We start from the raw sequence: 27,916 nt of genomic DNA on the forward strand, positions 1-27,916 counted from the left end.
AACACTTACTGGGTACCTAATATAGGCCAGGCATTATGCTGGTATTTTAAATAAATTTATAATATGTACGTAACGCAGATGTTACTATCCTCACTTTACAGATTGGAAAAAAAAAAAAAAAAAAAAAGAACTCCAAAGTCACAGAGGCAGTAAACTTTTGGCCTCTAAGCCATTATTTTCTCCCTTAACCTAGAAGGAGCTGTAGTAGGCAGTGACATGACTGGCCATTGTTCACTATGAAATTTTCACTCTCTGTTGCTAATTACATACCACTTAAATGTGTTTTATTAGATAGATCAAACTCATTACAATTTTTAGATAATGAAGGCAGTATATATTTTTACTAAATGGTTAAAAAGACGTGGTAATCATCCAAATGAATTCTAGATTCCATGTGTCTTTTTTTTTTCATGCTTTCACTATTGTTTTCCCCAAATTTTCACCTCTCAGCATTCCCATAAACGCAGCTGGCATGTTTTCAAACCCTTCAGTGATGTATTCACGGTACTGGATTTTACCCTGTATCAAAATGACAACAAATATAACAGATTAATTTCATATTCTGAATGATACACTTTTCTCATCATAGCAACAAATTTATCAGGAACATCATTATCTTGGACATCTAAGAGGGAGGCCCAATCCACCATGAGTGAATAGTCAATCTAGTGGCATGAGCCACCAAGTACACATAAAAGTTTGGTAACAGGTGTTAGGTCACAGTATAACAATAGAAGAAATGTTACAGGAAGTGATTAAGCAATTTATAAGTAAATCACACGGAAAAGCTTAATAATGTAATGATCTCAGAAGAGGTGGAAGAAGATGGAAAAAGGGGCCCCCTTCCAGAGTATTATCCACTTTAATCCTTCCAGAAGCTTCATGATGTAGCATCATTACCTCTCTTTGACCCCTGAAGCGGCAGAGCCTGTTCAGGAATTGTAAATACCATGGCAATCTAATAATTCGTCCTCCCTTCAAGCCCAGATTCTTTCAATATGTGTTGAACATTCACTTAGGAATGTGGGAGGGAAGGGTTTATTTAGTGAGGGTTTTTCATTTCTCTGCTACAAGGCAGTCTACTAAGTGGAACGAATTTACATTTTCAAGGTTTTTATAAAGGGTCTTCTGTGGAGACTGGCGTTACCGGATACCATTTATTTTCTTAACATAGTCCAGTGATGGCTTAGTACCCTTTATGAATTTATGGAGGGACAATTTGCTTGGGGTCACTCAACTAATTGATAAGTACAGAGGCTGGGATTTGAGGAGGCCTTGACTAGGAAGCCCCAGCTCTTTTTAAAGGAGGCAAAGAACCTGTAAAGGGGCAAATGCTGTAATCAAAAGTTTATAAGTTAAAAGTAGAGGATGAATACTAATATATAGGTGATAATAATATGGTAAATTAAGGTGCAGAATACAGGGCATATTGAAACCCTTTGTACCATCTTTGTGATTTTTCTATAAATCTAAAGCTATTCTAAAAGAAAAGTATATTTTCAAGAAGAAAAAGAGATGAGAAAAAAAAAGTAAGTAGTTGAGAGAGAAATTAGGCCAATTCACTCGTTACTGAAAACAAAACTGTAATTAGGTCCACTCTGTTAGAAGGAGGCATTAGGAAGACCAGCACAGTGGTTTCTTGTTGTCAGTTGCCATCATGGGAGGGCTAGATCAGATTTCACCAACAGGGACAAAGAGGCTCCACACTGGGAGCTTGAAAATCATTCAGCTCTTCCCAGCTTCCTGGAAAGAGCCCAGCTCAGCACTCCAAGCGTTGGACTGGGAAAAACACCAAGCTCCAGTGGCTGCCAGAGGAGCAATCTATTTGAATTGGGAAAGGATGATAAAGCCAAGAGTTTAGAAGTGTGATATCACTTTTCCCCTCCAAAACTAAAATAATGCCCCTTGGTTATTCAGAATTCTGTTGACTAAAACTGCAAATTGTGAAAGACGGGAAAAGTATCACAACATAGGACAGGATTGGCTTCTTCCTGTGGATTGAAAGCCATGGCTATAGGAAGATGCCAGTTTGGGACCTGGAAGAGCCACAGCCCCAAATATATGCCTCTCCAACATTTATCCAACAATATTCATCTAGAGTTTACATTGATTCAGACACTATTCTAGGTGGTGGGGATACATCAGAAAAAAACGCATGAATGTTGCTGCCTTCATGGAGGTTACATTCTCACAGGAGGGCGATGGGCAATAAATATACATGAATTATAGTATACATCATGTTAAAAGATAATAATTGCTATGGGTAAAAGTAAGATAAGGAGGATCAAGAATGGAGGGGGACTGCAATTTAAAATAGGGGCATTATGGGGCACCTGGGTGGCTTAGTCAAGTTAAGCGTCCAACTTTGGCTCAGGTCATGATCTGGTGGTTCATGAGTTTGAGCCCTGCATCTAGCTTTGTGCTGACAGCTCAGAGCCTGGGGCCAGCTTCGGATTCTGTGTCTCCCTCTCACTCTAACCTCTTACCTGCTCACACTCTGTCCCTTTCTCTTATTAATATTTAATAAACAAATATTTAAAAAATAATAAAAAAATAAAATAGGGCCATTTTAAAAGTTGCCTCGTTCAGAATGTAGTTATGACTTGAAGGAGAGGAGTGAATTAAGGAAGCAGTTACAGAGGGCAGAGGGAAGTGGGGAGGGATTGGGCAAAGAAAGCAAGGGGTGAACACTAAGAAATGAAATTAGGTAATGGAGGCCAGATCATGTACAATCTCGTAGGTTTTTTTTTTTTTATTAGTTTATTTTTGAGAGGCAGAGAGAATCAGAGTGCCTGTGGGGGAGGGGCAGAGAGACAGGGAGACACAGAATCAGAAGCAGGCTCCGGCTCTGAGCTGTCAGCATACAGCCCAATGCAGGCCCGAACTCACAAACCGTGAGATCAAGACCTGAGCCGAAGTCGGTCACTCAACCAACTAAGCCACCCAGGCGCCCCTCGTAGGTTTTATTGTAAGTGAAATGGGGAGCTTTGCAGAGTTTTGAGCATAAGAATGACATGGTTTGATTTATGCCTTAAAAGATCACACTGGCAGCTGTGTTGGGAATTGTCTGTTGGGGCACAAAGTTGGGAGGCCAGACAGAGGCTACTAGGCTAGATAAGAAGGTGGCCTGGCCCAGGGTGGTAGCAGTAGAGGTGGGAGAGCTGGACAGATTCTGTGTATATTTTGAAGGCTGAGCCACCAGAATTTCCCAACAGATTAAATGTGGGTCTGAGAGAAAGAAAGGAATCAAAGATGATTTCAAGGTTTTTGGATTGAGCAACTGGGGGGGTGGGGGTGGGGATAGAATTGCCGTCACTGAAATGGTGAGGTCTGTATATGGAATGGATTTGGCAGGAAAGATCAAGACATATTTAGTTTTTGACGTGTTGAGTCGAAGATGTGTATTACACATCTAAGTGCAGCTGTTGAGCAGCCCAGAGCCCTGGGGAGAGATCCAGGCTGGAGACAGACATTCAGGAGCTGTCAGCATACCAATGATATTTAAAGCCAAGAGCCTGGATGAGCTAAGTAAGGGATAGACAGACTGTGGGCAGAGAAGAAAAGAAGTCCAGTGACCATACCTTGGGACACTCTATTATTGATCTGCAGAGGGAAAAAGAAGTTAGCAGAGGAGGAGGTCCTCTGAGAAGGACAAATCTGTGAGGAAAACCAAGAGCCAAGGGAAGGCAAGAGAAGAAAGTGTACCAAGGACAATGTGATCACCTCTGTCAAACACCCCCCAGAGCCAAGTGATACTAAGAACTGACCACTGCAGTTCACAATCAGGACATCGTCAACCTTGACCAAAGCAATTATGGTGGAGCGGCAAGAGTACAAAAGCCTGATATGTGGGTTCACAAGAGAATGGAAAGAGAGGAACTGCAGACATTGAGTGTCAACACTTCCTGGGGCATCTGGGGGGCTCAGCTGGTTAAGTGTCCCACTTGGGCTCAGGTCATGATCTCATGGTTCCTGAGTTCAAGACCTGCATGGGGCTCTGTGCTGACAGCTCAGAGCCTGGAGCCTGCTTCAGATTCTGTGTCTCCCTTTCTCTCTGCCCCTCCCCTGTTCACACTCTGCCTGTCTGTCTGTCTATCTCTCTCTCTCAAAAAAAAAATCACATTAAAAAACAAACACTTCCTGGTATTTTGTTCTAAAAGGGGGAGCAGTGAGATGGACCTGTATCTGCAGTGGAAATGAAGCCTATCGTGTCAGAAGAGAATGGGATCCGGTGTACAACTGGGGGAGTGGCTCTGGAGCTCCTCACCTCTAAGACCCATGTCAGCAAGTCTTTCAGAGCCTTCTGACGGACATCTCCTTGCCAGCGGGTGACAATGAACCCTTCCATGCGGAGTTGCTGATAGATGATATTCTCTGGGGGTGGGCCTGTGAAAGAGGAGGACACATTTAGGTGACAGGGTCCAGGGAGGTGGCCGTGGTGAAAACACAAGCAGTATAAGTCACATCACTGTTCTAGATTTCTCCACTCTTTTCTGATCCACGAGGTTGTCCAAAAATCAACATGCCCTCTGTGGTAGACAGAATAATGGTCTCCACAGGTGGCCGTATCTTAACTCCCAGAACCTATGAATGTGCTTCCTTACATGGCAAAAAGGACTTGGCAGACATGATTAAGTTAAGGGCCTTTAGATGAAGAGATTATTCTGTATTATACAGGTGGGCCCAATATAATCACAAGGGTCCTTGGAAGGGATGCAGAAAAGTCAGAGTCAGGAAAAAATATGTGATGATGGAAGTATAGATTAGAGTGAAAGAGAGAGAAACAGAGACTTTGGAAGATTCGGTGCTGCTGGCTTTGAAGATGGAGGTAGGGACCATGAGCCACAGAATGCAGGCAGCCTCTAGAAGCTGGAAGAGGCAAGGAAACAGACTCTCCTCTTGAGCCTTCAGAAAGAATTCAGCCCTGCTGATCTATGTTAGACTTTTGACCTCCAGAACTATAAGGCAATAAATCTGTGTTGTTTTAAGCCACTAAATTTGTGGTAATTTGTTACAGCAGCAATAGGAAACTAATACACACTCAGTCCTTGCACAGGCCAGGAAGCCAGGGAATGTCCAGCCTGCACATGCCAGAAGCAAGGCCCACCAAACACTGCCCAAAGGCAGTCCATAGAACAGTGTTCTATGGAACAGAAGTGGGTCCTGAAGATAACGTGAAAATGTTCCTGTGCTAATCAACCATAAATACCCTGATATTCCCGACATGTAGAATGTTCTTTTTCAGAATCACATGGAAGGCTTATGAAAAGAGATTGCTGGCCCCTCCCCCAGTTTCTGATTGTGGATATGGAATGGGTCCCAAGAATCTATATTTCTAACAAATTCTCAGGAGATGGTGATGCTGTTAGTCCTGGGCCCACACTTTGAGAACCACCAGCCTAGAAAAAGTACCAGCCTACTCTGCAGCCTATCAAGAAGGTAGTACTCAGGGCTCCTGGGTTGCTCAGTCAGTTGGGCATCCAACTTCGGCTCCGGTCGTGATCTCATGGTTCATGGGTTCGAGCCCCATGTCGGGCTCTGTGCTGACAGCTCAGAGCCTGGAGCCTGCTTTGGATTCTGTCTCCCTCTCTCTCTGCCCCTCCCCCACTCACACGCACTCTCGCGCTCTCTCTCTCTCTCTCAAAAGTAAATAAACATTAAAAAAAAAAAAGGTAGTACTTTTCTGTGTGAGAGAGAAAAGGTTGTGTTGGTTGCCTGGCTTATTTTCCCAAGGATCCTGAGTGACCAGAAACTGAGGGAATGACACCTGAACATAGTCTTAAAAGTTTCAGTAAGTCAGGTGAACATGCCCCTGAAACCTCAGCACCAGATGAGCCGAGGTGACTGGCAGAATTTATTTGCGGCATCCTTGATAACTGGCATCGCTCAAGCTGAAAGTTCCTACTCCCTACTTTGGAGAAAGTCACATTAGCAGTCAGAAAAATAAGGCCTTGTCCTGAACCAAAAGAAACTGGTGCAAGAGGAGTGAGATATGAGGGTGACACAAGACAGCAGCACGTCCAAATGTCAGGTTGCCCTTGCAGAGAGGGTGCTTCTTTAGGAGATGCACACCAACCATATTTCTCTTTAGGTTAAGAACTGGAATCCTCATTTCCTCATCTTGGAAGAGGATGAAATACCATTTTTGGGCTTATCCACCCTGATGGGAATATAGTTTCTTTATTGGGAGCAAGAAGAATGTGGCATTTGAACGTGGCATTAATGCTGGGGCAAATAATTACCTCTGAGCTATCCTAACAGTGATATATGTTAGAATTTCTGGAGCTCAGAGGCAGGGCAGGATCTCATCTAAAATGAATGGACAAGGCCAGCTGACGTCTCAAAGACCTTCAACTTCCAATCTAATTGCTAACAAGACGAGATCAAGTTACTGGACCCAAATATTTGGCTGTACCTTATTGGACTATGGTCAAGAAAACGCATCCTGGTGCTTTGCTCAACGGACAGGCAGAAGATTTCCCAGGATTCTAGTTTAGCTTCAATTAGAAAAATAGAGGGGGGAAAAGTCCATAGCAATAAGACTGCCAAGTGCACCTGGAGTCTTTTTGGAGATGGTAGTATCTTTGATTTTTCCCAGCCCAAGAGGGAGTCTGCAAGCTGTCCTTTCTCAGTCCCTTCCACTCTCACTCACCTGTCTCAGTGCCGTTGTGGGATTGTTAACTAGCAGGGCTGTAGGGTTTCATTCCCATGAGTGAAGCCCATCACAGAAGCCAAATTTATTTATGGTTATCATCCCAGATCTTGATGATAATCTCTAAGATTCCTTTTGCTTTTTTTTTCTTTTTTTGGACCACAGGTCAATCTATAATCTCACCAACAGCACAAAATCGTTGTAGTAGGAAAGGACTCTGTAGGAGGAGTGCAGAAGGCCTGTCTTTGAGTCTCTTGCTAATAGGATTTAAAGAGCCTCTGGCCTTCTTGCCCATTCATCTCCCCATTCATAAAACAAGAGGCCTGCACAACATCTCTCAGAGAGTTAGGATTTCACAAATAGAGTTCTCTAGTTGATACTGCTTTTGGACCTCTGTGGGTATGAAGAGGGCAGAGGGCAGTCTCAGCATAGGAAGAGTGGAGAAGTGGAGATGGATGCACAAAAGAAACAAAATAAGGACAGTCCAGGAACAGAGGGGAAATGCATGCTCCTCTCCCTTTCCATGGAAATTGTCAGTCTGGGGGAGCCAGTGTGTCCTGAAGCTCTAGGAGGCACTGCCCTCCACTGTCGGAAGGAAATGGCGGCCTGTTGTTTGCTTCACCCACACTGAGTCATCCTCTCCAATCCCCATTCCTCCAGCAACGTTCTGAATATCCTAAAGAACCCTGATATTGCATGAGCCAGACCAAGGTGTTCTGTCTCTAAATCAAAGCATGGTTGTCTTTTCACAACTTTGCCCAAAACAATAGGTAAACAATTAAAACTTTTAACAATTATCAACATTTCTTCCCTATTTTCAGATTCTGTTATTTCTCTATATTAAAATCTAACATAAGCTATTTAGCACAAACATATAAAAATACATAGTTTTAGTTTAATAAACACTACTTCATCAAGAATATCAGGAAGTCTGGGGAGCCTGTGTGGCTCAGCCAGTTAAGTGTCCAACTTTGGCTCAGGTTATGATCTCGCAGTTCGTGAGTTCAAGCCCCAGGTTGGGCTCTATGCTGACAGCTCAGAGCCTGGAGCCTGCTTCGGATTTTGTGTTTCCGTTTCTCTCTGCCCCTCCCCTGCTCTCTCTCTCTCTCTCTCTCAAAAACAAATAAACATTGAACAAATTTTTTAAAAAGAGGAAAAAGGAGAAAATTATTTTTTAATTATTTTTTAAAAAGGAGAAAATTATTATCAGGAAGTCTTTTTAATATTTTGATAGTCACTGGCCTATATACCATATCCATGAATTTTCTCCTTGCCCAGTCTTTCTACATCTGTGATCGTGTGCATGAGCTCATTACCTGGGGGAAGTGGGCGAGTAGTATTATACACAGAGATGGCCCCACAAATAGCAATCCTTCCAAACTTCTTCATCTGGGGGATAACAATGTTTGAAAACTCTCCACCTACCTAAACAGGATGAAAAAAAAACAAACAAACAATCCACTTTAATCTAAACACTAGAAGATTCAGGAGAATCATTAAGTCACAATTACCATTTCATAACATTTATTTTAGAAGGAAAAAAATCAGACTGAATTAGCACAACAGTGCAGAAGATTGCACTTGAAAGGGACATGTGACGTTGGACATTTCTGTTTTACTGTAGGAACATACCATATATAACTTATACATTTTACTTTATTATATTTTGGGGTTTTCTGACCAGTTCAATAATCTCTTTGCCCCTATCTAAAACCATGGAAAAAAATAGTCAGAAGGCACATCAAGAACAAAGCTGGAAGACTCATATTTGACAATTTCAAAACTTACTACAAAACTGTATCAATCAAGACAGCATGGGAGCAGAAATATAGATCAACAGAGCTAAGTTGTGAGTCCAGAAATAAACTCTTACTTTATGGTCAATTGATTTTTGACAAAGTCGCAACACAATGAAATAAGGGAAAAAAACAGTCTTTTCAACAACTGGTGCACAATTACTGGCTATGGTAAAGAATGAAATTGGACCCCTCCTTACACAATACCTAAAAATTAACTTAAAATGTATCATGGGCCTAAAGGTATAAGCTAAAGTCATAAAACTCTTACAAGAAAACAGGAGTAAGTCTTTGTGACCTTGGATAAGATAAAGCCTTCTTAGACATGACATCAAAAGCCCAAACAACAAAAGGAGACATAAATCAGCCTTCATCAAAATTTAAAACTTCTACAGGGCTCCTGGGTGGCTCAGTTGGTTAAGTGCCCGACTTTGGCTCAGATCATGATCTCGTGGTCTGTGAGTTCAAGTCCTGCATCAGGCTCTGTGTTGACAGCTCCGCGTCTGGAGTCTGCTTTGGACTCTGTGTCTCCCTCTGTCTCTGCCCCTCCCCTCCTCACGCTCTGTCTCTCTCTCTCTCTCTCTCTCTCTCAATCTCTCTAAAATTAATAAACATTTTTTAAAAATTTAAACTTTTGTGCTTCAAAGGACACCATCAAGAAAGTGAATGAAAAGAAAAGAGAAGGTGAAAGACAACTCACAGAATAGGAGAAAATTATTGCAAACCATATTCAGTCAATCCTCATTATTGGTATATTCCGTAGTTGAGAAAGAGACTACTTGCTAACATTTATTTATATCCCTCAAATCAACACTCACAGGGCTTTCCTGCTCATTTGCAGACGTGCCTAAAGCAGTGAAAGATGCACAAAGTTCCCAGCTAAAGTAAAAAAAAAAAAAAGTCGAGGTTCTCTCTCCTTTTTTCACCTCTCCCAGAGATTACCAAGGAGGGAAGGCAGAAGGGCACAGTACAGAGTAGTTCAAAAAGCTCCAGCTCTGGGGTTGGTTGGATGGGGTCTGAATCCCAACTCTGGGAGGATCAGTTTGTGGGGCAGCCATAGGCAAACTTCTTAACACTTCTGAACCTCCTTTTCTCTTTTAAAAAATGAAGAAAAGAAAAGCTGTAGGAAGAGTTGTTTCTAGGATTTAAGATTGCAATGGAGATAAAATATATACATGTACGCACATACTTGCCCTAGAAGCAATGCTCGTTGTTCGTGGTGACTTGATAGAACATAACTACCAGGAATACTGAGAATTGACTGTATCTGATGAGGAACGTATCATAACTCTTATAAAGAACTCTTGGGTGGGAGAGAGCCAAAGCATAAGAGACTCTTAAAAACTGAGAACAAACTGAGGGTTGATGGGGGGTGGGAGGGAGGGGAGAGTGGGTAGTGGGTATTGAAGAGGGCATCTTTTGGGATGAGCACTGGGTGTTGTATGGAAACCAATTTGACAATAAATTTCATATATTAAAAAAAAAAAAAGAACTCTTGGGGTGTCTGGGTGGCTCAGTTGGTTGAGTGACTGACTTTGGCTCAGGTCATGATCTCATGGTCCGTGAGTTCAAGCCCCACATCGGGCTCTGTGCTGACAGCTCAGAGTCTGGAGCCAGCTTCAGAGATTCAGAGATTCTAGGTCTCCCTCGCTCTCTGCCCCTCCCCCGCTCACGCTCTGTCTCTAAGAATAAATAAACATTAAAACAAATTTTAAAAACTCTTAAAACTCAACAAATTGAAAAATGGGCAAAATATCTGAGTAGACATTTCTCTAAAGAAGATATATAAGTGGCTCATAAGCACATGAAAAGATGCCCAATACCATTAGCAATTAGGGAAATGCAAATCAAAACCACAGTGAAATACGACTTCAAACCAACTAGTGTAGCCATAATCAAAATGATAGTAAGTGCTGGCGAGGATGTAGGGAAATTAGAACCCTCATACGCTGCTGGTGAGAATGTAAAATAGTGCAGCCATTTTGCAAAATAGTTTGTCAGTTCCTCCTCAAAATGTTAAATATGGAGTCATCACATGACCCAACAATTCTACTTATAGGCATATACCCAAGATCATGAATGTTCACAGCATTATACGTAATAGCCAAAAGGTGAAAATTACTCAGATGCTCATCAATCGATTGATGGATAAATAAAATGTGGTATATCCACACAATGGAATATTATTTTTCAACCATAAAAAAGGAATGAAGTACTGATACATACTACAACATCGATGAACCTTGAAAACATGCTAATTAATGTACAGTGTAAGAAGCCAGTCACAAAAGGCACTTTGTGGGGGGGGGGAATGGGGAGTAATTACTGAGTACAGCATTTCTTTTTGGGATAATGAAAATGCCCTAACATTCATTGTGGTGATGGTTGTACAATTCTGTGAATATGCTAAAAACCACTGAATTCAACACTTCAAAATGGGTGAATTATATCTCAATAAAGCTGTTTTTTAAAGGCATATGTACTTTATATATTTTAGATGGAACTCTAGAAGGCTATTCCCTTGTATAGTACTTTGTTAGTAAATAAGATATTAAGTCCATTTGGTGCTTACATTATCAAAATAACAATCGTAACCATCAGGAGAGGCTTTTTTCAAAGTTTCTTCCAAAGATTCTACTGTTTTGTAGTTAAAGGCAACATCATATCCAAGCTTTTTAAGGTAGGCAACTTTTTCATCAGACCCTGCTGCTCCAACAACTTTGCAGCCCTAAATGGGGAGAAAAAAATGGAGACCATTTATAAGCCAAAAGCATGGACTAACTCACCTTCCTAGCCTAGTATGGTCAGGTTCCCCAAGAACACCCTCTTAGGTACTGAACCACATACATGAAGATACCATAATGGGCCAACAGACCCATAGGTGAAATTGGTCCCTGAATCAGCCTACAACCCAACGTTAACTTTAGCTTGTCTCTGACCAACCAACAGATTCTGGTCTATGTTTATGTGGTTTACAGCTTGTTTCAACTTACTGACTCGACAACCTATTCATCTGACTCTCATTTCTTTATTTTGGGTCTTCTCTTGCAGTGACTTGCATGCTATCTTTTGGAACAGTGGTGCTTTAGACTATAATTTGGGCTCAGCTCTGGAACTCTCAGCCATCTTGTCACTTCTCCTGGTGACTGCCCCTTTATTCTTTGATTTGGGCTCAAGCATTGGACTATATAGAACCTGTCTAATCATAGACTCATAGAGGAACTGGAGAGCATTCTGAAAAGCACTTTCAGGATGAGCTAGAGATTGTATTGGTACACACAGAGTAGCACTTCAGAAATCTCTCTTGCATTCTCAATGTATCTTCAACTTCCAAGCAAGACCCACTAAACAAAACTCCCTGAGATCAGAGAAGGTCTGCTCTGTTCACTGTTGTATTCTCAGTGTACACTGTGGGTATTGAGTAAATGTTGGGTAATGGAAGAAGACACTTACCTTGAGCTTAGCTATCTGGCCCACAGCAGAGCCCACTGCTCCTGCTGCTGCATTAACCATCACTGTTTCTCCACCCTTCACACCACAGATGTCAAGTAGGCCAAAGTAGGCTGTTAGCCTGAGGGAAGAAAATTAAAGATATGTGGGTTGATTTGTGGCTTTCTCTTATAAGTTGTTCAGATATATCCTGGAGGCCTTCTCAACAGCCCAGTGCCATGGGTCCAATAAAAGACAGAAAATATAGGAATTGAATATTACCAGCCACTAATGGTCCACCTCCTCCTTCCTCACTCCTAGATAGGAATAAATATGATGGGAACCAGAGAAGAAATGGAGAGTTGGTTGGAAAGGGGCTGCACCCTGTCTATCCCTAGGCCAAGTCTCAAGAGCAAAAGAAGATTCTAGGACTCTGGGGGTCCTAGAATAGAGAGTTTGTGCCTCATTCCTATATACGCCCTGGGGAGATGGTGAACTTCATGGGGAAAGCCTCCATGTCATCATGGTGCCATAACCATAGAGCAGATGAGAGGATCCAAGAGAAACACCTTGAGTTTTCCATGGCTCCTAATGGTATGGAAGAGCTTCTGAAATTTCCCCATCTCATCCTAAGTGAGATGTTGAAGTTAGCTTGCAGGGAAAAAACTATGGGGTCTACAAAGATGCAGCTCAGAGAGTACTGACAAGAACTGAGTGAAGAAACCACCAGCTTGGATGGCCAGCTTGGAAGGGGATGTCACTGAGCACTCAGTGGGAAAAGTTACACTTTGAAGCAGGAGAACAGCATAAGACTAGGATAGATCAAGACCAAGAAGTTATTGGGGCACCTGGGTGGCTCAGTTGGTTAAGTGTCCAACTTCGGCTCAGGTCATGATCTCACAGCTCATGAGTTCGAGCCCCACATTGGGCTCTTTGCTGTCAGCAGAGAGCCCACTTCAAATCTTCTGTCTCCCTCTCTCTCTGCCCCTCGCTTGCACTCGCTCTCTCTCAAAAATAAACATGTTTTAAAAGTTAAAAAAAAAAAAAAAAAGATCAAGAAGTTGCTGTCGCCCCCCTGCTGACATGGAATCTGTTAGCCCTGGAAGCTCTGCATCAATCTTGGGGTGAAGAAAAAGAAAATTCTGAGTTTTGAACCTGAACAATGTGAGAAATCACTAAATTAAACTGAGGCTCTGTTTTACTACACAAGCCAAGATGCAGGCTTGGGATAGAGATGAAGTACAGCAATAGAAAAATTTTAAGTTTTATAATCACGCCCCTGAGTCTGAGTCAAAGAAATCTATATCCACTGTGGCAATTGCTAAGCCACTTGCAAAATTTCAGACAAATTCATGTAAAGTTGTTTCTATAAGAAACAAACTATACATTAGCCTTTGCCTATATCCGGGGACCCATTAGAGTTGGACATTAAAGGCAAGGCAGTGAAAGGCATAGAAATCTACACATTTTCTGAGGACCCAAAAGCTAATATTCCCAGTAATTTTCAAAAGATGAATGGAGCACCATCTGCCTCAGAATCACCTGGAGTTTTATTAAAAATTTAGATTCCCAGGCCCCACACCTCAGACCCACTGGTCCAGAAATACTGGGACATGAACATCTGAATTTCATAAGAGTAGGTGATTCTTAGGAATTTAAGCAACTGAGAACCACCACCTTAATGAATGCCGAAACCAAAGCACACTGGGTGAGCTAGCATAACCTCAAAAGAGAAGCAGAAGGTGCATTTTCTGATTATATCATTCCACTCATGACAATCGTTACCACCCCCCAACCCCGATCTCCCTTCTAGAAACCCTAAAATCACCTCTCAATTAGACATACTGCCCTAGAAGACACAAGGCCTCTCCCAAACATCATATCCTTTTACAAGTAAAATGGAGAAGTCAACAGTAAAGCAATCTTAGAGGAAAAATTAAAGGTACCCTTGGGACTAAGGGGGACTTAACATATAACAGTTTGGAGAGCAAAACACATGAACTCCTCCAGCTTAACTGAGAAAACAGAGGTCCACTGAAGGAAATAATGCAAACCTGGAGGGAATGCTAAATCTCTGGAGCCTGGACAGCTGAAAGGCACCCTAGGTTTCAAAGTTCAACTTCTTTTTTTATAATGTTTATTTATTTATTTTGAGAGAGCGAGCGAGAGGGGGAGGAGTGGGGAAGAGACAGGGAGAGAGGCAGAGAATCCCAAGCAGGCTCCACACTGTCAGCAGAGAGACCCACAGGCTCACAAATTATGAGATCACGACCTGAGCCAAAATCAAGAGTTGGACGCTCAACCCATTAAGCCACCGAGGCACCCCAAAGTTCAACTTCTTTTATGGTCTATGGCAGAAGTTCTAGCACTCTTGAAGGGCCGACCCATCCCACTGGTAAGTAGTCCAGAATGGCAGGAATTGCTCAAAGAATGGGCAGTGTGTCACTAGAGAAGGTTAGAAGCATGGGATAATGCCTCTCCCTCAATCAGTAAGAACCAATGGTATGAAGTTGATTGTTTATGGAGTAAAAATGCACTCCTTGGGGGTTTGGAACAGGATGAATGAGAAGTACACACAAATGAGTAAGTTATCCTCTGTTTTAGGATTCAAATCTCCTAATATTTTACAGATTACTTTCTCCCCATCTAAGTCATGGGAGACTTGCTCCAAGGTTTCCTCATGTCTGCCTTCACCCCTGCATTCCTACACCTGGCTCACAACTTAGAACGACAGGTGGGATAACAAGGTGGGAGGAGAAGCTCTCCCTGGTAGAGGTTATGGGGTAGGTAGGCAGGACCTGGAAGTGCTATAATTCTATTTAGTGCTTATTTGAAAGTAAGAAGGGGGCGCCTGGGGGGGCTCAGTTAAGTGTCCCGCTCTTGATCTTGGCTCAGGTCATATCTCAAGGTTCGGGAGATCAAGCCCTGTGTTGGGATTCTCTCTCTCCCTCTCTCTCTCTGCCCCTCCTCTGCTCATGCTCTTTCTCTCTCTCTCTCTCTCTCTCTCTCTCTCTCTCTCTCAAAAAATAAATAAACTTTAAAAGAAGACTAAAAAAAAAAAAGCAAAAAGGTATTAAGCACCCTCTAATTTCACATTAATTTCAACATTGCCTCTTGGTCACGGCAATACTAAGGAGTTCATAATCTGAGTGCAATATGAAGTTGGGGTGTATGGGACTGGTTTTTGCTAGAAGCTGATCATTTGAGGTATACATATCCAGTTCATTCTTTAGAAGTCCTTCAAAGTATGAAAAAGAAGGAGGGAGGGAGGGAGGAAGAGATCAAATAACTTAGAGAAAGAAAGGAAATACATGAATTTCAGGCTAAAAAAGTTTTGGGGGATTCCAAAAGGAATTCAATTGACCTTGCTTCTCCAGGCCACAAAAGGAAATTTGGAGCCTAAAGTACAGCTGAGATAGGATGAACTGACCAGGAGTCTTCCTGAGGGACAAGGCCAAAGGACTCTTGTGGAGTTTCAGTCTGTGTCAGCTGAGTGACTGTGCAACCATACTTGTGATTCATCTCATTTAAACTTCAGATCTCTTTATACCTCAGGAGATTCAGATGTGCATAGGGAAAGGTGAGGAATGAGAGACAGCACAGAAAAGCCAAGGTATATTGAATTCTCTTCCCCTTTTCAAACTCTGAAATGGAGACAGAGACCCTGAAGCCAAGACCCTTCCAGGGACAAAAGGAGCTGGTCCCTTTGTGTTACCATTTGCCAGCTGCTAAAGAGGGATCATGCCCCATGCTGCTTCTCACTGCCGCTCTCTGGTTCTGAGGGTCTCTGGATGGATTTTTCCCTTTCTTTCCTTTAGTCCAAGGCCAACTCTAACCCATCTTATTCCCTTCTCAGTCACACCATTTACTCTAACCAGCCCCTGAGCCTAGAATGTCTTGGGTCTCTTCTTGTTGACCACATTCTAGACAAACTATTTTGGAAAACCAGAATGTCAGATATTCAAATAAATGAAACATACCCATGAAACTCACCCTGTCATGCCAACTGTTCCCAGAGCCAAAGACACTGGTAATGTGTCTGGCCACTCTGCAGGCAGTTTTTCCAGATCTTTCCCATCAGAAATGGAGTGAGTTGTCCAGCCTGAAGAAGCCACTACCATAGTTCCTGTTGGGAAGGCTGAGTTTTTACTTTCCACAACTCTGAAAGATAAAGCACATTAAGATGTGGGAAACCTCTTTTCTTTCAAGGGATTTAGGATGCTGCATGGTTAGTATTCCTAAAAGGGCATGGAAGTTAATATTCCATGATTGAATACCCCACCACATCTCTCCATCTTATTCCTAGCCATTGGTTTCTCCTCCTCCTTGAGAAAAAAATATGGGCCATTAGGGAGGAACTCTCTGAACTGGTTCAACATCTGTCTCTGTCCTCACCCACTTCTCTTTAAGCAAGAGGTGTACATCCTCTGGTTCAAGGTGTTCTGTTCTGTTCTTCAGGGGCCACCCTCCATCTCCTAGCCCCTCCTCTCTCCTGAATATTTAACATTGTCCTCTCCACTGCCCCCTTTCCCTTTTATATTCAAACTTCTTCACTGCCCAATCACTTGACAACCCAATGCAACATGGCCTCCACCCCTGTTACTCCACTAAAGCCACAATTTCTGATTGCAAAATCTAGTGGACACTCTTCACTCATCATCTGATTTCACCTTTCAACTGTATTCAGCACTCTGGGCTACCCAATTCTTCTTCATTGGTTTCCACAACACTGCCTTCACTGGTCTTTTTGCCTCTCCCTCTAAGCTGCTCCTTTCCTGTCTCATTTGCTGATTCTTATTCTCCCATCTTCTCCCACTGTTACCATTTTTTTTTTACTGTCTTTCCCTTGATCATAAAATTATGTAACACATTTATTTTAGAAAAGTTATAATATATAAAATAAAAAATCAGTTCTAATCCCATAATACAAAGATAACTGCTAATATTTTGGGATATGTTATGGCAGTCTTAATGATATATTTAAAAATGTGTATTATAAGAATGCAAACTGGTACAGCCACTGTGGACAGCAGTATAGAATTTCAAAAAATTAAAAATATAATTACCATATGATTCAGTAATTCCACTACTAGGTATTTACCAAAAGAATGGGAAAACACTAATTGAAAAAGATATATGAACCTCTATGTTTACTGCTGTACTATTTACAATAGCCAAACTATGGAAGCAACCCAAGTGTCCTTCCATAGATGAATGGAATAAGATACACACACACACACACACACACACACACACACACACACACACAATGGAATATTCCTCAGCCATAAAAAAGAATGAAATCTTACAATTGCAACAACATGGATGGATCTACAGGGTATAATGCTAAGTGAAATAATAAGTCAGTCAGAAAGACAAATACCATATGATTTCACTCATGTGTGGAATTTAAGACACAAAGCAAATGAACAAAGAAAAAAAAAGATACAAACAAAAAAATAGATCCTTAAATATAGAGAACAAACTGATGGTACCAGAAGGGAGGTGGGTGAGGAGATGGGTAAAACAGGTGAAGGGGGTTAAGAGTACACTTATTGGGGTGGCTGGGTGGCTCAGTCGGTTAAGCATCTGACTTGATTTTGGCTCAGGTCATGATCTCCTGGTTCATTGGATTGAGCCCCGCATTAGGCTCCATGCTAACAGTGCAGAGCCTGCTTAGGATTCTCTCTCTCCCTCTCTCTGCCCTTTCCTGCTTGCGCTCTCTCTCAAAATAAAGAAAAAAAATTTTTTTTTTAATTTTTAATATTTTTGAGAGAGAGAGAGAGAGAGAGAGCACAAGCAGGGGAGGGACAGAGAGAGAGGGAGACACAGAATTTGAAGCAGGCTCCAGGCTCCGAGCTGTCAGCACAGAACCTGACATGGGGCTCAAACCCACAAACTGTGGGATCATGACCTGAACCAAAGTCAGGTGCCCAACCGAGTCACCCAAGCCCCCCCAAATAAATAAAATTAAAAAAAAATTTTTTTAAAAGGAGTACACTTATTGGGATGAGCAATGAGTAATGTATAAAATTGTTGAATCACTATATTGTAACTAATATAACACTGTATGGTAATTATACTTGAAAAGAAAATAAGTGCATTTTAAAAATATTTATTATATATATTTACATAATTGAAATCACCTTATGTTTTGCAAGCCAGCTTTTTTCTCTCTACACTAGCATATATGACTTATACTTTTTCTCATGTTAGTAAGAATCCTTTGAAAATTGAAATGAATTTCAGGGCACCCTTCTGGCTCAGTCAGCAGAGTGAGCAACTCTTGATCTTGGAGGTGGGAGTTGGAATGCCACGCTAGGTGTAGAGATTACTTAATAATAAAATCTAGGGGCGCCTGGGTGGCTCAGTTGCTTAGGTGACCAACTTTGGCTCAGGTCATGATCTCATAGTTTGTGAGTTTCAGCCCCATGTTGGGCTCTGTGCTGACAGCTCAGAGCCTGGAGCCTGCTTAGGATTCTGTGTCTCCCCTTCTCTCTACCCCTCCCCTGCTCACGCTCTGTGTCTCTCTGTCTCTCAATAATAAATAAACGTTAAAAAGAAAAAATTTTAATAATAAAATCTAAAAAAAACCTGAAATGAATTTATTATACCAGTATTAGACACTTAGGTTATTTCCAGTATTTTCTAAATTATACTTCAATTAATATTCGTAAATATGAATTTATAATTTTCCTAGGCAATATTTCTATAAATGGAATTACTAGGTCAGAGACTATTAAAACATTTGTTAACTCTTGTTGCATGCATATTGCCAAATTCTTTTCCAGAAGGTTATGCCAATTTTTGCTTCCACCTTCAGGGTATAAGTGTATCATAGCAACATTTCCATCCCTGAGTACTGTCTTAAAAAAAAAAAAAACAGACAACTTTGCCAATTCAGCAAACACAGACATATGTTGTTCATATCTTTGATCATCAGCAAGAAATGTATATGACCTATATGAAGAAAACTGTTAATGGGCCATAAGACAAAGATGGATAAATGGAGAGGTATACTTTGTGCCTGGAGAAAAATGTACTAAAGATAACACATTTCCTCTAAATGAATCTATAAAGTCATTGAAATCCCAAAAATCCAAATATAATTTCAATAAATGGTGTTATAACTGGCTTGTCACTTGGACATAAAGTAAATACTTCACCCATATTCCAAAATAAAAATTAAAGGATCTGAAGATTTAATTATAAAAAATTAGCATATAAAATACCAGAAGAGAGGCACCTGGGTGGCCCAGTTGGTTAAGCATCCAACTTTGGCTCAGGTCACGATCTCATGGTTCATGAGTTTGAGCCTGGAATTGGGCTCTTTGTTGTCAGTGCCAGTCCACTTAAAATAAAATAAAATACCAGAAGAAAACATGAATAAATATTTTAGTTATTTTGGAGGGGAGGATGCCTTTCTAATGATGAAATGGAACCCAGAAGCCACAATTACAAATATTAATAATTGTATCACATAAAAATTTTAAATTATGACTGGACACAGGGGAAAGATAAAGATAAAGACACAGATATTTGCAACACTCCTATTCCTAACATATAAAAAGGCTTGTACAAATCACTAATAAATGATAAAAAGACCTAAAGGAGGAAAGGAAAGGACATAAACATAATTCACAGAAAAAAATTGATAATTAATTTACAAAAAGAATGTCAACATCACTAATATGAAAGAAATGGAAATTAAACTAAGCATGAAGTATCAACGTGAATTCACCTCAGATTGCCAAAATTGATGGTAAGCAATGGGCATTTATTTGGTATGAGAAAGGTTCTTTAATACTATCGGTGGGAGTGGATATTCATACAATATTTTTGAAGAGCAATTTGACATTAAATCCTCAAATTAAAAATGTGCATCTCCTTTGACCTAGAATTTATGCTTCTGGGAATTTAATGTGAAGCAATATTTATCCAAGTAGGCAAAGAATACACAGACATGCACATAAAGATGTACGTATATTCCCTGCAGAACTATTTGTAATAGAAAAAATAGGAAACATTTGCTATCAGGAATAGATTACTTAAATGACAGATAACAGTGGAATAATTTGCAGCCATTAAAAGGTAGGTAGTATATTTATATACTATCAACAAAAGATATCCATATTAAGTGAGAAAAATAAATTTGCTGAAGGGCATATAATACTGCTGGTTAAGAAAAATTATAGACATTGGTTTGTGTACTGAACAATTTTTGAAATAAGAATACATTAACAATAGTCATCTCTAAGGCTCAGATGACGGAGGAACTTTCAGTTTCCAAAATAAAAAATTGTGGTTCATTGGAATTTTGACTATAGTCATAAACTGGACAAATGCAATTTTTTAACTAATTAAAAGCAAGACTAGCAAAGTGAAATTGCAGTGATGACAATCTCACAGTCGTCCCTCCCCCCCAGGAAAGGGGCAAGATGTCCCAAGTTGCTTCCAAGGTCAGTGAGTGAACCATACAGGCTGAAGAAACTGTAGGGGCGATGGACAGACTCAGGACCCAACAGAAGGTAAAAGAGAGATGTATTTTTCAAGCCCTGGGACAAATAGAAATACCTGGCCACTTGCTGCCCCATCATCGTATCACCCTCCTTCAATCTTTTGGCTGCCACTCTGGAAAAAAAAAAAAATTTCTTAATACATAACAGCATCAAGGGAAAACCATCTTGAGTTTCAAGCCAAATGGAAAATCAGTGGGAAAGTGTGTGCTGATACATGCAGGTAATATAACTGGGTGAAATGCGGGAGAGCTGCTAGAAGTAAGTAGTTCTGCTCTGTGACTCCAAAGAAGCATTCTGATAGTATTTTTCTGGGAAATGAACATGAGAATCTTACCATCATATTCCACTGGGGTTGAGTTTCTACCAATGACTTAAAAGATGACAAAGACACCACTGGGTACTTGTTACTCAAATCACAAGCTGTGATATTGTGATTTAGAATTATTATATTCTGGGGGCGCCTGGGTGGCGCAGTCGGTTAAGCGTCCGACTTCAGCCAGGTCACGATCTCACGGTCCGTGAGTTCGAGCCCCGCGTCGGGCTCTGGGCTGATGGCTCAGAGCCTGGAGCCTGTTTCTGATTCTGTGTCTCCCTCTCTCTCTGCCCCTCCCCCGTTCATGCTCTGTCTCTCTCTGTCCCAAAAATAAATAAACGTTGAAAAAAAAAAAAAATTTAAAAAAAAAAAAAAAAAAAAAAAAAAAAAAAAAAAAAAAAAAAAAAATAATAATATTTTTTCTAAATCCTGTTTTTGGCAGAGCACCTAAACCCCTGGGATTTCCTAATTAATGAGACTGATAAAGGTATCTTTTGTTATGTTAATGAAGTGACTTTTGGAAAGCACCTAAGGATGGGAGCTGGTCGCCAGAACCAACCATGTGATTAGAGGGCTGTAACTTTCATTTCCCTTATCCAGATCTCAGGAAGGGGAGAGGGACTAAAAGTCAAATCAGTTGCCAATGGTTAATGATTTAATCAACTGTGCCTATGTAATGAGCCTTCATAAAACACGTTCAGAGAGCTTCTGGGCTGGTGAACACAAGGAGATCTGGGGAGAGTAGTGCCCTTGGAGAGGGCATGGATGCTCCTTACCCCTCCCCACATACTTTGCCCTATGCATCTCTTCCATGGGAGTGTTCCTGAGTTATATATCCTTTTATAATAAGCCAGTAATCTAGTGAGTAAACTAGCTTCATGAGTTCTATGAGCCACTCTAGCAAGGAAGGTGTCGTTGGAAACTCCAAAGTACAGGTAACAATGTGGACTTGAGTCTGGCATCTGAAGTGTGTGGGGCAGTCTTGTAGGACTGACTCCTTCACGTGTGGGATCTGACACTATCTAACTGTAGATACTGTTAGAATTGAGTCGAATTGTAGGACACCCAGGGGTTATCAGAGAATTGGTTGGTATTGTGGGGGGAAAACCTACAAATTAGAATTATTATTGCAGAATCGTACTCGCCACACATAAAGGGATGCTAGTTAACATTTTGAAACATTTTTTACATTAAATTTGAATCTCTATTGATCAGCTCTGAAAACAATCATTTTAAAGAATGATGACTACATTATTTACCTAGGCAAAAACCACTGAGAAGTTACTGACCCATAAAGGCCTTTTATTCCCTCCCCCCCTCAAATTGTTTCCTGAGTACACACATTTGATTACAGGAATACAGGTAAATGGAAGTCAAGAAAACCTTATTTTAGTCTTACCATCTTCCTCTACACAAATAAGTGCCAGTAGTAAAGTGGACAAATTGGATTTGTCTTAATTTTTTGGGAAGCAATTCTGATAAGCAATTTGAGGCAAATTGTGTACATTAAGATAAGAGATGATGGTAAAATACAGGGGCAGGGTAATCCCTCGTCAACCTTCTCACACCTTTGCTGGCAGAATGAGCATCCATGAATCTTATCGCTGATATTATACTGGGACAACAGGGGGAAATGACAATCAGTTGGATATTTGAAAAGATGGACTATTTCAGGGGCGCCTGGGTAGCTTAGTCAGTTGAACATCTGACTTCAGCTCAAGTCATGATCTCATGATTTGTGAGTTTGAGCCCCGCATCAGGCTCTGTGCTGACAGCTTGGAGCCTGCAGGCTGCTTCAGATTCTGTGTCTCCCTCTCTCTCTGCCCCTCCCCTGGTCACACTCTCTCTCTCTCTCAAAAATAAATAAACATTAAAAAAACATTATACATTTTTAAATTTAAAAAATTAATTAATCAATTAATTAAATAAAAGATGGACTATTTCAAAACAAGGTCCCAAACACAATACATGAATTTTTAGGAGGAAAATAATACCTCATGTAAGGATCCACAGTGAGGAACAAAGCTTCCAGCAGGACCTCTACAAAATAAAGCATTCCATAGGCAATTAGATACTCAACACTCGATGCCTTCCTTGACTTTGGCACTCCAAATAAACACAGATAACCTTTCTGCTTCAAGGTTGCCCTTCCATCAGTACTTTCTATGGAAGAGACAAGAGGGGCTCTCACATTTGGTCCAGCCCAGATGATCATCATCATCATCATCATCATCATCACATTATTTACTCAGCACTCCATGCTTTACATGGATTATTCTAGATGATATTCTCAACGATTACTGTTTTCATTTTATTTAGGCCTAGGTTAAGGAACTTGATCAGGGCCACATTTGTGATCACTATGTTACAATGATCATATAAGGTTTCACTAACAGCCCCCATCAGTATTAAAGAATCTATATTTTGTTGCAGTGACCTCATGCACACATTCTCTGGAATTTTGAATCTGAGTCCTGGCTACCCCAATTTAGATGGGACTGAACTTTGCCATACTATTTGATTGCATGTCCTTTTCTCAAAGCCTGCCTACCTACCTGTAAACACCTTTTATTGTCTGTTCTACAAAGCTAATCTCCAAACATGTTATGGCACGTGCTGCCATTTCTCTCCCCTAGATTTCTTTAGGTTTACCTTGTCCTTTCACTTTCCCTAAGGGGATGGGAGACTCTTCAATGAAGGAAGAGGGTTTATCCCTCCTGTCTGTGTATAGGATAATCTGAGCTTTGCACACAGCTGCTAGGTATTGCTTTCCCCACTTGCTTACCCCATCATCAGGCTTGCCAGGACAGAGAGGAAATCCTCCCCAGAGTCTGGTCAAAGTCATGAACAACGTACCCAACCGTGAGTTTCAATTATTCAGGAAATCAGAGGGATCCCACATGACATGAAGGCTTCACACAAGAACACCCTGAAAAAGTCTCTGTGGCAGATTGCAAAATTGTCACAAATGCCTCCCATCTCTTTGTGTGGGGCCTCTTTGCCACTCCTCCCAACAAGAAGTCTATTTCTCAATCCTTGAATCTGGACTTGGCTAATGTGACTTGCTTTGCATATTAGCAAACATGATATAACTTGAGGCATGAAAGTACTTGCACATTGGAGCCTGCCAACTCCTACTGTTCTAGATCAATGAGGCCACTGTGAAAACAAAGAGCTCAAGTCAGCCTACTAAAAGAACTGAGACACACACCTCAGCAGAAAGCTTGCTAACCACCAGACATATGAGGAGGGCCCATCCTACATTAAACAGTCAGCCCAGATGAGACGTGAAGAGTTACCACCAACTTAACCCAGCCCAAATTGCCAACTCACAGAATTGTGAGCAAATAATGATTGTTGTTTGACATCACTAAACTTTGAGGTACTTTTGTTATGAAGCAAAGGCTAACTGATACAGTCTTTTCCAACTGAAATCTTAGGACTTACCTCCATTGTTTAAGGGTGGGAGTTCAACTGTTTTCAACTCAAAGTTACCATGAGTGGGGCTGCCTTCGAAGTGCTTCTTCAGGGTCCAGCTCTTAGCATAAACCATCCTGAAGTTCCTGGAACACAGTAAAGATGTAGTCAGCTACCACGAAGTGACTGGATTATTAAGACTTCCTAGCCATTGCAATGAAGACAGACAGGAGGGTCTACTCATCATCTACTTCTCTTCATTATCATTTAATACCAACCACATTTATTATTTATTATATTTCTATTGCTGTGCAAAACACTTCAAATGCATTATCTCATTTTATCCTCCTAAGTTCCCTATTAGATAGGCATTGTCACTGCCAGTACCAATGAGGAAACTGAGGCTTCCTCAGAACTCTCCAAGGCAAGGGAAAATGTAAACCAACACAGAAATTCTTCTCAGCTATCGCTAGGGTTTCACCAGGACACTCAACAGCCACCTCATGTGCAAATATTCTGTTTCTCACCTCACATAGAGCGAATCCTGAGAAAGAGTGTCAAACACAAAGAACCGAAGGGAGGAACACTCACATCTTTCAGCCGGATAAAGCAACGTTCTAAGGCAAACAGTCTCATCCTGCTGAACACCACGGCGTGGCGCTGCTGCTCTGCTCAGTGGTGAATTTACTCTGGCACCCAAAGGGAAATCCAGGGTTTAAACTTGCCTTCACAGGGAACCAAGAGAGATGATCCAGGCTGCCCTGAGCTTTGGAATCAGGACATTTTGCTTGGACCAATCTACCCCACATCATGTGGGAGCCTCTCCTTCCTCACGTGTGTACTGCAAGCTGACAGGCCTGTCCCCCAGCAATGTAAGCAGAAAGAGGGGTTGACGGATATAAAAAGCTGAAATAGAGCTTTGCCGACACAGAAGTCATTTTAGGCCCTCCTGACACTACTTACCCAAGTGCACCTCCTTCAGAATTTCCTAGGAGGTGTTAGAATTACAAAGGAATGCAAAAACCTCAGAAGTTAAGGATTTTACGGAAACAAATCGTCTTTGCCGAGCCAGCGAATAGCCTAACCTTATCAGAGACAATAAATCAATGCCAAAGCTCCCAGCGCTGTTTCAAAAGCAAAGACTGACCTCATGCACATGGTTGGGCTGTTCTTTGCTAGATTGAAACCCTTTGAGCACTCAAATTCCGGGTTAATTGGAGCCAGAGAACTGACGATGCCCACCCTTGCTGACCCTCAAGACTTCAATCAACTAGGACCTGGACTCCGTCGACTCAGGTTGACCTTTGCCCCAATTCATAATGAATTTGCCTTTGCAGAGCCCCTTCATGAATATGCATGTATCATTAGCTTAAAACCTCCTCACTTTTCTTGTTCGGGGAGACACTACTTTGGGAAACATCCCTGGTGTTCTCCTTTACTCGCAAATAAAATCCTTCCTTTTCCTATTCTTTGCAGTCAAATGCTCTACCCCTGAGCTATACCCCCTACTTTTCCTATTCTTTGGCTCGGTTGTGTCTTTTCACTGAACACCCACCAAGAGGCGACCCCAGTTTAGGGTAACAGCAGGGCCCTGGACATTTCTGCATTGCCAGGGGAGCGATCCCGGCGGGCGGATCCGTAGTCCTGCTCTTCTACTTCTTTTCCCAAAAAGGCAGCTGAGAGCGATTTCTGAACTCGCTGCCAGTCCAGAAGCCCCCCTACCCCGGAAAGAGCGTAGCCGAAGAGGCCGCAGAGTTCACGGAGTCCCACCCACCAGAGGGAGATGTCCAAGGTGCAGAGTCCGCAGGCGCGCTTGCTCCTAGCTTCCCACCTCGTCGGCCTGCACACACCCGTGCCCACTAACCGAATTCCGACCCCTATCTTAATTGTCCTTCCACACTTGTCCCAGTTCCGCGGTTCCGCAAGTTACTTGGCCAGCCGCCGCCGGGGTTGGGCAGCTATGCTGAGAACCCGGAATGCAGACAGGCCGTGCCCTTCCCTCCAGTAGGTCTCTGATTTCTCCAAGAACGTGCTGGTACTGGGAGGAACCGATCCGGACATCTGGCTTTCTAGTTTCCTCCTAGCCCAAGACTCAGAGGTTATGCAGCAAGAGGTGAGGGAGAGCAACGCGCAAACGCTCCACAATAGGGAATTCTAGAAAATCAGCAGGAAAAAACGGTGAGGATGTTTACTTACGAGAATACGCGGGCTCCACTAGCTAGACACAGAACGTGTTTGAGGTTGTGCAGCGGACCTTCCACCTTAAATCCAGGCGGGTCCCGGGAGAGGGTGGGGCTTCCCGCAGGGGCGGAGCTGCTCCTGCAAGAGTGGTGGAGCCCGGGCCCGCAGAGGGCTTCGGAAGGGAAAGCCAGGATTACCCACAAGTGTGTGTGTGATGATGGCCTCTATTGGAGCCCTGCCCAGGTGGAACTGTGCTTCCACTAGCGTCCTAAGTGGCAATCCAGTGGAAAGACTCCGCTTAGAAGAACGAGCCTTGGCGTCCACCGTTCAGGAAGGAAAGAGCCAAACGCAGGGTCCCCCGGCGGCCGCAGCCCAGGTCTGGCCCAGTGCTGCTTTCGATCCGCAGGATCCTCCTCAGATCACAGCTTGCCTGGTGTCCACACCTCCACCCCGTGTCCAGTCCCCAAGTCTCCCTAATGAACACCTGTTTACCTTTCACAAGTCGATACAAAGGTCCCAACGTCTGTGAGCTGTGGTCAGATTCCCCCAGGCAGGAGTGAGTGCTCTTCACTGAGGCGACCTCCGAGTCAGAACATCTAGCCCTTCACAGGGCCTTTCTGGGACTCGGGGAGGAGAGGAGAGGTGGTCTAAGGGAGGGAATGTACACAAAGCCAAAGTGCTGGTTTGGGCTACCCTGATTCGAAGCTGGTGTGTCTCCCTTTTCCTAGTGGTGCAGCTTTGAGGGAGTTCCTCAGCCTCTTCCTGCCTAAATTCACCCCTCTGCAAAATGGGGATAAGACAGTGCTTTATGGGGGCTCCCCCTAGCTGCCCACCCCGCAAAGCCTGCGACTCTTGATCTTGGGTCTGAGTTCCAGCCCCATGTTGGGTGTTTAAAAAAATAAATAAGACATTAAAAGAAAAATAGTGCTTTATGAACATTAAATATCTTCTCTGCCCCGTTTCTTTTTTCTTCTAGAGAGAGAGCTCACCAGTGGGGGAAAGGATCCCAAGCAGGCTCCGTGCTGAGCAGGGGCTGGATCACGTGATCCTGGGATCTTACCTAAGGGGAAATCAAGGGTCCAGAGCTCAACAGATGGAGCCACCCACGCACCCCTTACGTGTCTTTTTAAAGAACAAAATGAGTTCATAAAGCTCAAGTGCTTAGAGATTACCACACAGGTGTGTGGTAAACGCAATAAACCTAGCTCCCAGTAACAAAATCTCTGGACTTCCCCGTTGACCCTACGTCAGTCCCAGGAGCCCCACATTGTGTCTGATTCAATCATGTATCCCCATCTTCTAGCCCAATTCTTGCCAGCCATGTCATGTAAATAGTGAAACAATGCAAAGATGTTTAAGGAATTTTAAAACTACCCCTTAATTTCCTCCATTACCCTCTCACTAAGCTAACTCATGTTACCAGTGCAGTATTTACCTTTCACTCCCTTCTCTGTAGCCAGGCAGACATACACATAGAGAAGACTTTTTCCCCTGTTTTGACATCACTGGGATCATTGTCAACATGGTACTCTGTATCTTTTTTCCTTTTTCTTTTTTTTCCTTCTGCATCTTTTTTTCTTTTTTTTCTGATTTAACATCAGGGACCTGT

At 42.1% G+C, this 27,916-nt stretch overlaps 1 protein-coding gene across 2 annotated transcripts; it reads right to left on the minus strand.

Moving 5' to 3' along the window:
- Window positions 1–255: 255 nt before the first annotated feature.
- PTGR1 (prostaglandin reductase 1) lies at window positions 256–27,916 on the minus strand. Of its 2 annotated transcripts, XM_030292955.2 has the most exons (13): window positions 27,743–27,916; window positions 27,297–27,367; window positions 26,800–26,954; window positions 26,323–26,479; window positions 24,157–24,272; window positions 22,704–22,749; window positions 20,452–20,508; window positions 15,871–16,038; window positions 11,902–12,019; window positions 11,021–11,176; window positions 7,969–8,077; window positions 4,268–4,386; window positions 256–519 (listed from the first exon to the last, which is right to left on the minus strand). In XM_030292955.2, exons 5-13 carry the CDS (start codon window positions 24,260–24,262, stop codon window positions 409–411), a joined length of 990 nt encoding a protein of 329 aa, XP_030148815.1. In that variant the 5' UTR covers window positions 24,263–24,272; window positions 26,323–26,479; window positions 26,800–26,954; window positions 27,297–27,367; window positions 27,743–27,916; the 3' UTR covers window positions 256–408. The 2 variants fall into 2 exon arrangements, with proteins under 2 accessions (XP_030148815.1, XP_030148818.1); XM_030292958.2 differs by lacking the exon at window positions 27,297–27,367.

This window comes from Lynx canadensis, chromosome D4, assembly GCF_007474595.2.
Source record: "Lynx canadensis isolate LIC74 chromosome D4, mLynCan4.pri.v2, whole genome shotgun sequence".
NCBI lineage: Eukaryota > Metazoa > Chordata > Mammalia > Carnivora > Felidae > Lynx > Lynx canadensis.

What these genes read in the sequence shown, in the direction of transcription:
- PTGR1 (XM_030292958.2), bottom strand. Translation starts at nt 24,262, where the DNA reads ATGGTTTATGCTAAGAGCTGGACCCTGAAGAAGCACTTCGAAGGCAGC. An exon ending in ACTGTGGATCCTTACATGAG is followed by an intron (nt 20,509 to 22,703) that starts GTATTATTTTCC and finishes TTTTTTTTCCAG; the next exon opens with AGTGGCAGCCAAAAGATTGA. An exon ending in ATGGGGCAGCAAGTGGCCAG is followed by an intron (nt 16,039 to 20,451) that starts GTATTTCTATTT and finishes TTTATCTTTCAG; the next exon opens with AGTTGTGGAAAGTAAAAACT.